This window comes from Raphanus sativus, unplaced genomic scaffold (assembly GCF_000801105.2).
Source record: "Raphanus sativus cultivar WK10039 unplaced genomic scaffold, ASM80110v3 Scaffold3530, whole genome shotgun sequence".
In the NCBI taxonomy this organism is placed as follows: domain Eukaryota; kingdom Viridiplantae; phylum Streptophyta; class Magnoliopsida; order Brassicales; family Brassicaceae; genus Raphanus; species Raphanus sativus.
The window spans coordinates 1-10562 of record NW_026618836.1 but is presented as its reverse complement, the minus strand read 5'-3'; the positions used below and the strand labels follow the sequence as shown (position 1 = coordinate 10562).

At 35.9% G+C, this 10562-nt stretch overlaps 2 protein-coding genes across 7 annotated transcripts; both read right to left on the bottom strand.

Annotated features, from left to right (window-relative positions):
- Positions 1-229: 229 nt before the first annotated feature.
- LOC130506667 (transcription factor MYB17-like) lies at positions 230-2794 on the bottom strand. Of its 3 annotated transcripts, none has more exons than XM_057001362.1 (5): positions 2488-2794; positions 2023-2170; positions 1727-1856; positions 1322-1654; positions 230-538 (listed from the first exon to the last, which is right to left on the bottom strand). In XM_057001362.1, exons 2-5 carry the CDS (start codon positions 2153-2155, stop codon positions 307-309), a joined length of 828 nt encoding a protein of 275 aa, XP_056857342.1. In that variant the 5' UTR covers positions 2156-2170; positions 2488-2794; the 3' UTR covers positions 230-306. The 3 variants fall into 3 exon arrangements, with proteins under 3 accessions (XP_056857342.1, XP_056857341.1, XP_056857340.1); XM_057001361.1 differs by having other exon boundaries at positions 231-538; positions 2512-2792; XM_057001360.1 differs by having other exon boundaries at positions 231-538; positions 2023-2792.
- Positions 2795-4454: 1660 nt separating this feature from the next.
- LOC130506668 (DEAD-box ATP-dependent RNA helicase 12-like) lies at positions 4455-8464 on the bottom strand. Of its 4 annotated transcripts, none has more exons than XR_008942088.1 (10): positions 6783-8464; positions 6617-6704; positions 6305-6539; positions 5973-6211; positions 5559-5810; positions 5288-5468; positions 5124-5212; positions 4965-5038; positions 4737-4873; positions 4455-4668 (listed from the first exon to the last, which is right to left on the bottom strand). XR_008942088.1 is itself a non-coding variant. In XM_057001363.1 (9 exons), exons 1-9 carry the CDS (start codon positions 6983-6985, stop codon positions 4795-4797), a joined length of 1440 nt encoding a protein of 479 aa, XP_056857343.1. In that variant the 5' UTR covers positions 6986-8464; the 3' UTR covers positions 4455-4794. The 4 variants fall into 4 exon arrangements, 1 of the variants encoding a protein (XP_056857343.1); XR_008942089.1 differs by having other exon boundaries at positions 4455-4658; XR_008942090.1 differs by having other exon boundaries at positions 6617-6680; positions 6783-8462.
- Between the last annotated feature and the right edge of the window lie 2098 nt (positions 8465-10562).

Sequence of the window (10562 nt, the reverse complement as noted above, 5' to 3'; positions counted from 1 at the left end):
AACGACATCCTCTTTAAAAATTGCTTGAAAAGCTTCACGATTTTAGTCTTACGTGGCATTGTTAACAGTATTACCTGTCTCTCGGTAACCAGAGTTTTTATATTCGCCTACATCGCAGTTTACGTGATCGGCAACAGATTATTGGCTTGATGACTTTAGTACCCAACGGATAAGAAAATAATTAATTTAAAACCAACTAAATGCAAATTTACATAGAAATGTACTCCACTTCTGATCACTAAAGATCAGATGACCAAAGTTTGAATCTCTTTCTAGAATTTAGAAACCATGGTCCATGTGTAGCTGCTAACAATGTTCTCTTTCCAAGAAACTCATATCATCATCACTTATTGGGAAATCAAGAAGAAACTGAAGAGAGGTGTCTGATAAAACATCTTCAACATTATTAAAACAAGGAGAAGAAGAAGAATCAGAACCATGATGAGTGCCTATAACACACTCTTTCACTACAAGTGCATTTGATGAAGATGTTGTCCTCGAGCAAGGGCTTTGACTAATAGTAGTTGATGATGATACATAGAGATGTCAATTGGGCGGGCCGGGCGGGTTTGGGCGTGTCCGCATGGGCTTCATTTTTTTGTTGGACATTTTTGGTCGAAGCCCAAATAGAACCATGTCCAAATGAGACCATAACCAAATAAGACTCATGATTTGTTGGGCTGTCCATGGGACCCATACACCCATTTAATGTAAACAACATAATTTTCAGTTTTTTCGATTTTTGCGGAAAATTACGTTTTTTTAGTTTTGGCGGGAAATTACGTTTTTCGGTATTGACGGGAAATTGCGTTTTGATTTTGACGGGAAATTGGGTATTTCGGTTTTGGCAGAAATTGTATTTTTTCGGTTTTGGCGGAAAATTGTATTTTTCTGTCTTGGTAGGAAATTACATTTTTCCGGTTTTGGCGGGCAACTGTGTTTTTCCGGTTTTAACGGAAAATTACGTTTTTTCGATTTTAACGGAAAATTACGTTTTTTCGGTTTTAGCGGGAAATTGTGTTTTCCCATAACAAAAATCACAAATAAACATTTAGAAATCAAACTTTGAGGCTTCAGGAAGGAAAATGTTGAAAAAAGGATATTGTGTTTTTCCCAATTTGCTAAACCTAGATATTTTAGAATTTTGGGCCGCCCATTGTCCAACTGGTTAAACCCAATATTGTCCATGTTATAATTGGGCTCGTCCATGTGGACAAAACTTAGTTACTGGGTCAAAATGGGCATGTCCATTTCAGACCATATCAATTTGGACATGGGCCGCCCATTTATAACCGGCCCATTTGACATCTCTAATGATACACCAATGCTTCTGAAAGATTCACCAATCTCTGAGTTCCAAATGCGTAAGAAGTGATCACATTCATGTTTCACTACTTCTCCACCAGAAGGATTAAAAAGCAATGACTCTCTAGAGAGCCTTGCCTCAGCTTCAAGTCTAGCACTTTCCCATTGTGCCATGTGGCGAGTTGTTTGTGAAGCTGGAGCTTGCATGGCTAACGCATATGAAGGTAACGGCTCGTGGGTTTTGGGATCGAGACCTATACTTAGCATACGTTTCTTCAAGTGAGTGTTCCATAAGTTCTTGATCTCGTTATCTGTTCTCCCTGGTAGCTGTGCTGCTATAGCAGCCCACCTGACAACAACAAATAAAACAGAGGATTCAAACAACAAGAAACAGAACTTCATAAGACAATATAGAATCAACCTGTTGCCAAGAATGGCGTGAAGTTGGACAACGAGTTTCTCCTCCTGGGGAGTGAATGGACCTCGCTTAATGTCTGGTCTAAGATAGTTGGTCCATCTCAATCTACAACTCTTTCCACAGCGAAGTAAACCTAATCAATTGATGAAAACTTTTTTCCATGAAAACTATAAAGAACCCTAGCAGTTACTTGAGGTTGAAGGAATAAGATGGAAACTTTGTTTTTTCTCTTTTTTTTGCTTTTTAACTGTCTCAAGAATCAAACAAAAGTTCAAAAGAGGAAGGAATGTCAGTTTTACCAGCTTTCTTTGGAATTAATCTCCAGCTTCCATGGCTGTTTTTCATGATATATTCAACAAGAATCTCATCTTCTTCAGGAGTCCATGGACCTTTCTTCAAACCGTTCTTGTCACAGCAAGGCTTTCTTCCCATTTTGCTCACCACTCGCTAACAAAAACCGAAAACCCTTTACAAGTTTTGAAGATTAGAGAAGAAGATGAAACACAGAGAATGAAAACTACTTTTCGTATAGTAAAAGTTGTAAGTTTATAGAAGAGACCGACAAACCTCCAAATGAATCAAAGTGAGAATTTTTTAGAAAGAGATAAAACTATTAATGTGTTTTTGGTCTGGTCTGGTTTTAATGTCGTAAAGATTAAATAAAAAGCCGGAGGAAGGAAGCAATGACTTAAGATGGATGATTATATTATTTATATATAGATAGATATAAACGAAATGAGGTATACGCAAATCGAAATAAATACGATTGTGTGTGTGGAGTAGAGAACCAAATAAGGACGATCAGTGAGCTTCGAGCCGGCCCTGGCGCCATTTATTACACGCAAATTTCGTACAACATTTATGATATTGTATTCAATGTTTGTGACAGCAACAGCAGGTTGTTCAATCAAAACATTTTTTCAAAGATGCAAAGATATAGCAAGTAGAGCTTTGAGATTTCGATTGATAACAATGAAGGTGTGCATATGATATAGATTGGGTTGTAGAATACACGTAAGGCAAAGTAAAGAAGTGGGTAGGTATTTCTCAGGTCTTCAGTTTGCAAGAAACAGGAAATGAAAAGAGCATTGAAAGCGGATAATACGTGACATCCTTTTTTAGCCGGGAAACAAAGACACAGAGCAGCATTCATTGTCATTTTTCTTAGAAAAATAATTGAAAAGTTGTTAGTAAAGAAAGGAGCAGAAGTGGAAGTAATGTAGATGACAGGGACTTGTACTCTTGACTCTTGTAGACTAGTAGAGCCCAAGGAAAATAAGTTTGATGCGACAAACAAGGAGTATAAAGTAAAAACGAAAACGCTCTGATGTTATTAGACCATATACAATGATAGCGTTGAATTTTTGAAACTTTGCCATGAAATTATTGAAAAACTTAAAAACATGACAGTGTTTTTCCCTTTAATATTTTATTATTTTATTCACTTTGGTTACTTCTGTCATTTATTATACTATAGCAAATTGTTTTTCCCTTTAATATTTTATTTCAAATATTGTTTTCTTGTGTCCTACAAAAAGAAACTAGTTTCATATGTTTTGGATATATATAAAAATTTCATTTATCATAAGTTTCTAAATGAAAATATGAAAAAATAAATAAAAGAAAACAAAATATGAAGTGGAAGAAAAAGAATACGAGGTGGTAGATAAAAAAAAAGAAAAAAAAAGGCTATTGCAAAAATCTAACCAATGTACATAGATTAACAATAGTGAATAATAGCCTTTTAAACATATATTTTTAGTCGAATCACCTTAGTCTACTAGTTAAAATTTAAAAGCTTATATATTAAGGTCTTAAATTCGATTTCCAAACTATAAAATTTCTTGCAATTAAAAAATATAAGTTTTTAAGGGTTTTTGAGTTTTGTAGGCAAAGTTTATCCATCTTAAATGCCGTACGTGCAGAACCGTCCGTCGATCCAAATGTTCTGGAGAAAGCTTCATCGTGAAATTATTATCCGTAAAGTTGTTCATCACCATGTGTTGCATGTAGTTGTCATCATAGCTAATAGAGTTAGGATTATACGATGATGTAATGTGTGCTATTCAGTATTTAAATTTTTTTTTTCTTTTCTACTCTTGTAGTTTTTGTGTAATAAGTGATATGTGCTTGAGCTTGTTACTTTTTTTTTGAAGACATGCTTGAGCTTCTTACTATTACTAGTTGGTTTATTACTAACATTTACAGAATCCATAATGGGCGAGCAGAAAGTCGACACCGTCATGGTTGTCTAGGGATCACAAAGAGTCAAAGAAAAAGAAGATACTGTTGTGTCATGACCTTGTAGACAATATGTGGGGTTCCATTTAATATCTCCATGAATGTGGTCAGTTACAAGTCAAAGCCATAGATTAATAAATTATTGTTCAATATTTTCATATAAGTGCAACCTTTTTCTACAAACATATTATTTCATATATGTTTATTTTCATGAAAGAATTAAATGCGACATATCCATTCATCAAATGCCGAGATATCTCCACAGGAATCTGAATCTGAATCTGAATCTGAATCACATGAGTTATATTGAAAAAAACAAGTAAACCAAAAACAAAGAAATGTCTTAAAAATAATTCTCAACAGATAACAGGGATAAAGTTGGTAGTAAAAAACGAGATTAGGAAAAATAAGAAGTGCAACTTTCACAACAGTGAGATTCTAAATGGGCTAGAGCAAATATTCATTTAGATAAAAACCCAACACGGAAAAGAGTAGGAGAGTCTTATGTTCTCTTTATTACTTGACCGCCAAGTCAAAGATAATGTTCAACGTTAACATATTTCAGTATAGACACGAAACAAAGTCTAGAGAAAGATTATAAACCAAACCACTCAGGTTCGTATCTGCGACGAGTTGTATTGTACATAAACCGCCAAGTATCAGTTGCCTCATCACCTCTTAGCTTGAGAAACACCTGAACATTGCTGCACATTGGTCTTAGGATGAAATCAATGTTGTTTTTGACAAATCTAAGAAGAAGAAACCGCCTCACCATTTTCATCAACACTGTGACTCGTCGGGTGGTAACATTTTCTCGTGTGGTTACAGGTTTACTGACAGTAGATTGCTTGATCGATCTGAGAAGGAATTGGTTTGATTTCAGTGCCAAGTTCTTGCTCAGTCTGATACCTGTTTTCAAAACTAAATGTCTGAGAAAACTATAACAAAAACGAAAAAAAAAACGACGCGGTAAGAACATTGGAGAGGAAGAGCGACTTACATTTTGAAACGGTCCTCATATGTTACCAAATTCACAGCCAACCCAAGGTGTCCAAACCGTCCTGATCGGCCCACCTGGACATTTTCACAGCATGAATTAAGGAAAACAAGGTTGGGTACTAGAGAAGCTAGAACAAAAAGAGGTTTTGTTTCGACCTACCCTGTGTAGATACGACTCAGAAGTCCTCGGAAAATCAAAGTTAATCACTACATTCACAGCTTGAATATCAATTCCACGAGTAAACAGATCTGCACCAGAAATTTTCAGTAAGTTGTAAAACATCATCATTCAGCATAGTTCAAAGTATATGTTCGAAAGCATACCAGTGCAGACGAGATTTCTGCAAGCACCATTGCGAAACTCATGGAACACTCTGTTCCTATGGTCTTGAACCATCTTCGCATGAATGTAGAAGCACGAATAACCGAGTTCCGTAATTTTCTTAGCCAACAGTTCGACGCGATTAACAGAGTTGCAAAAGATTATCGACTGGTTTATTTGCAGCTGCAATTAAAAACGATATAACCAGCTTAGATGATCAAAATCGAGTAGCAGATAGCTATGTGGTTACAGGGATTGTTTTAAACATCTGACCTTAGAGAAAAGTGTGTTGAGGCAGTGAACCTTCTGTCTCTCTTCAACAAAAGCGTAATATTGTGTGACACCCATTAGCGTGAGTTGATCCATGAGATTGATAACGTATGGTTTCCGGAGATGCCGATCCTTAAAAGCCTTCACAGTGACAGGAAATGTAGCCGAAAACATCAGAAACTGACGATTCTCTGGCAGAAACTGTATCAGTTCCTCTAGAGAAGGTTGGAATTCTGCAGACAAAAGCTTGTCGGCCTGGTAAGATAGTTTGTAAAGAGTTAAAAACTTTGAAGCTAAATGGCACAATCAAACAAAATCAACATCAGGTAGAACTTTATAATCCACTACAGTAAGAACTTTTGTCATCACGCTTTTAGCAATAAATCACAAAAACGAAGATACAGTAAAAGAGCTCACCTCATCCATCACAAGCATCGTACAGTCTTTCAAAACACACACTCCCTTTTTGGTAAGATCCAATATTCTTCCAGGAGTTCCAACGAGCAGATGTACAGGCTGATGCAACCGCATGATATCATCTCTCAGACTGGTACCGCCAGTGGTGACCATAACCTGGATGTTCAAATATTTGGAAAGCTCCTTGCAAACCTGCGAAGTCTGAAGGGCCAGCTCTCGCGTTGGAACTAGAATCATGGCTGTATAAAAAAACCAAAACACAGTCAGACAGTAACTATATTTTTGTGTTTTCACAGATAGAGAAGGAGTTCCAAACAAAAACCAGCATACACCTTGAATAACATTGGTATTAGGATCAATTCTCTCTAAGACAGGAATGCAGAAAGCACCAGTCTTTCCTGTACCGTTTTTGGCTCTAGCGAGAATATCACTACCGGTCAAAGCAATGGGAATGCTCTCTTCTTGAATGGGAGATGGCTTCTCGAAACCCTTCTCGTATATTCCCTTTAGCAGATCTCTTTTAAGAAAGTAATCTTCGAATTCGTTTCCTTTTGTAGCTGTAACATCCTGCAGACAAAATATTGAGCAAGAAGGTTCAAATACACATAAAGAAAGAGAACCAAATCTCAGAGGGGAAGCTAAACCGCAGTCTGGTAACGAGTATCAGGAGGTGGGAGCTTTAACGTTGCCTTCCAATCTTGGTCGCCACTGAGAGTAACGGAGCCATTGAATCTATCAGCACAAGAGAGATAATATCTAATCCAAATCGTAATAAAACAGTTGTTTCCAAGAAAACGAGTAATAAGTTACTTATGATCGTTGCTAGGTACGGGCGGCTGAGACGACGCCGTGTTCTGGACCTCATTGGCGTTCCCAGGAAGCTGAGCGCGTCTTGACCACTGTTGCTGCTGATGTTTGTGAGGCTGACCGTGCTGCGATTGATAAGAAGGACGCGGCGGGGCTCCACGTCGCGTTCCGGACTCCGGTGGATATCGTCCTCTGTTGTTATTCATCGCAATCTCTCTCTCTTGATCTCGAAAACTGGAGACAGGTAACCCTAAATCTATACAATACCGCCGTAACCTAATGCTGGTTCAAAACCTAGGGGTTTTACTGATCGGAGTGTTCAAATAAACCACAAACCGGTCAGCCAAATAACCGGAGAAGAAGAAACGGATGGATCGAGAGCTCAGATTTGTTTTATTCACAAACCGAAGAATGAGAAAGCGAGTGTAACAGAACTTTTTGCTCTCCTCCGGCCTTCTTGTTAGGGCGTCAATGGAGTTTCCTCTTCTTTCAGACTTTCTCCCTCTGTTATTTGTTATTTATAAATATGACCCTTCATCTTTCTATACTTTATACGATTGTCTTGATTTTCTGTTATTTCAGTGACATACCACTCTTTTCTCAACGCATTACATTTATGATCCCTACATTTTGTATACTTTATAGTAATAATAACAAACAACTTCAAAGTTCTTTCTGATTCTGAGTCCTCTTTGTCGATTATTTGAAAAGAACCCCTGTACTATCTATTATTTGACCTTTACTTTTTAAAGGTTGTGATGGTAAATCAACTTTTTTTGTTGGTAAATCAACGTTAACATCTGTAAATTCTTTAAGAAATTTCCAAAGTCTTAAAAGTCTCAATCAGGTTTTATTGGTTTAAAAGTTTTCAAAATCTTTTCAAGTCATTTTAATCATTTTGTTTACTAATCAACACTTTTTTTCTAAAGCATAAAACATGGTTACTGTTTCTTTTTTAGTTACAGCAGCTAAAGTATGTACAACATCTTTACAGCAACAGCTCTAATTTTTACAATATATACATCATTTTCCCCTATTTGATTGTTTTATATAAATGACCCGGTTTTTTGCCCATTTCAATTTCTCAATCTAGTTTTGATAAATGATAGTTAAAAAAAAACACGAGCTACCCAGATTTAGAATATTGAACCATAGACGATAAAAGTCTATAATGGGCTCTCCTTATTCGAATCTTATCCATCAGAACCAAACTCTCAATCCAAGATTTTAAATGAAGGCAGAAAGATCACAAAAGAGCTTTGATTCTTGTTGTCTCTATTATGATCTGAAAGCTAAGGAAGAGGATAACAAAAGGATAGAGACAGAGAACAATGGATTTTACTGGGACACTAGACAAATGCAAGGCGTGTGACAAGACTGTATATGTTATGGATTTGATGACATTGGAAGGAATGCCTTACCACAAGTCATGCTTCAGGTGCAGCCATTGCAATGGCCCTCTCGTGGTATCTACCTCTTCTTCCTCTCTTCTTATGATTCTTCCAAGATCGTTCCACTGTTTTGGTGGGGGAAAGAAACTAGAGGAGTCTATCTTATCATTCGCAGATTAGCAACTATCAGTCGTTCCGGTCTTGAACCTATTCATACGAAACATATGTATGGAACCCATAACCTTTTAACTCTTTGATACCAATTTTTCATTGTTGTTTGATGTCAAAGTGTATAAACTTGTGGAATTGTTCTAAAACAAAGAACAAAACTAGATCTTAAATATCTCATTATATAATATGAAATTAATAAAAAGGTACAATAATTAATCAAACTTCAATAAATAAATAAAACTTAAAGAAAAATAAAACTAAAAAGCATAGAGATTTGTTATTAACTTTTTATTATTTAGTTTTCATATTTATCTGATTGACATATAGGGAAAACATCAAAATATTAAATGATTTGAATATATTAATTAAAAAACATGATTAAAACATATAGCTATATAGTTTTGTTAGATGAGTTTCGATGAAAAAACAATAAAAAGGTTTGACAGATTCTTGTTGATTATAAGGATACTATAAATTTCTTTTGTTGCATAACTAAACTTTAATAATTTTAGTTTCTATGTTATTTAGAGGCTCAGTAATTAGTTTCATATTGGACCTCAAATATCTCAGTATCGGCATATAATCTGCGGCAAAATATTTTTTTCCAGGGACAGTGCTATTGGATCATCCAAACTTGTATAAGATTGATTCTCTATATTCATACTGACATTGCAACTTTTATTGCTTGTTTTGATTATGATGGATACATCACTATGTCTATGGCACATATGCTAAGATTTGCAGTCTATAGTTCATGTTGTGATGCTAAACAACTGAAATTAAAATTCACATTTGCATTAAATTTCAATATAAATTTCAGTCATTTTTATTAAAAGAGTAGTATATTTTATGATAACATAAATAACAAATAAATTAAGCTTTACATTTGAAAATGCCGCCGCAGGTTGTGGTTCCTTCAAAACACCTGCCAGATCCTTTCCACTTGGCAGTACGTACACTGATCAGCACATCGTTTAGGATCACAAATTCCTGATTCAACAAAATATTCATGACACAGTTCTTGTCCTTGTGACTCCATCGTCACTGTTCCTAAGAATATATTTAAATACATATATTAGTATCATCTCAATTATTTTGTTTTTTTTGTAAACTAAAATTATAGACATACGTCATGGAGGGAAAACAGAATAATCAATTATTTTGTTATAAATCAAAAAGGCTACGAACAAATAAACATTATGAGGCAAAGAAGAAAAATATAAAAATATTGAATAAATTCTGAGTGTAGGACAAACCTAAAACAAGAACAATCATGAAAATAGCAAGAATAGTGGTTTTAGCCATATCAAATGATACAACAAGAATATAAATCTATTTATATAAAGAAGAGTTGTTTCTCTCCTGCTGACACATCAGCATCTATGTCACAAATTCGAATGACGAAGAACCGACAATCGGGTCTTGCTGGGCTTTTACCGTAACGCGTATAAGTATTAAGCCCAATAGATAGAGAAAGCCTTTATTTGTGAGAAGGTAAAGCTATATACGAAATTGGGATTTCATCGTCTTCTACGATCTGTCACGACCTGAACCAACCATGGAGATTCTGAATTTCAATTGAGAAGAATCGTCGTGGAGAAACTCTGTGTTATACTTTGTTTGTGTCGTTTCGTATTATTCATCGCCGTTTATGCATAGACATTTTTCTCCATTCGAGATTCTAGGGTTCGTCGTCTCTTGAAGACATGGTTTTGTATATCAACAATGGCGATTATGAAACGGGGCGTGACTCGCTGCTTCATCGGAACCCTAAGCGTCGGAGCATGTTTCATGTCGGTTTCTCGATTCGTTTCCTCCGAACAGTTACAAGTCGCATTGATGAATCGTAATTAATCAAGCTTTAACTCTTCCTGCCCACAATCAATCTAATCCATCTTGGAAGCGGTGATTCTCACCTATAAAAAGGTGTGGCTAATCATTGTTCATCATCTTCACAGTTCGTTCCTAATCTCAATTTCATTTGTGTTTCTCTCTGAGTTGAAGGCTGGCCATTGTTCTTCCATGGTGGAGGTGTGATTGCTCCGATTCTTGGGAGCAAGGAACATTAAACGTCGTGGCAAGTAGATGGGTTTTGACATGTTCCTCCTCGATGCTAAGGTTATTTATTTTGTCAGACTCATTATAGTTGTATTTTTAAACAGATTCTGACGTATAAACAGAATCTCAGATTTTTTTTGAATCTTTGACCTGCAATAGCATT

Excerpts from the sequence above, each read along its gene's own strand:
- LOC130506667 (XM_057001362.1), bottom strand. The coding sequence starts at position 2,155 with ATGGGAAGAAAGCCTTGCTGTGACAAGAACGGTTTGAAGAAAGGTCCA. Across the intron at positions 1,857-2,022 it reads ATTAATTCCAAAGAAAGCTG|GTTTACTTCGCTGTGGAAAG; the intron begins GTAAAACTGACA and ends TCAATTGATTAG. Across the intron at positions 539-1,321 it reads GAATCTTTCAGAAGCATTGG|TGTATCATCATCAACTACTA; the intron begins TGTATCATTAGA and ends TTGACATCTCTA.
- LOC130506668 (XM_057001363.1), bottom strand. The coding sequence starts at position 6,985 with ATGAATAACAACAGAGGACGATATCCACCGGAGTCCGGAACGCGACGT. Across the intron at positions 5,811-5,972 it reads CGATGCTTGTGATGGATGAG|GCCGACAAGCTTTTGTCTGC; the intron begins GTGAGCTCTTTT and ends CTATCTTACCAG. Across the intron at positions 5,213-5,287 it reads CAGAAATCTCGTCTGCACTG|ATCTGTTTACTCGTGGAATT; the intron begins GTATGCTTTCGA and ends TTTCTGGTGCAG.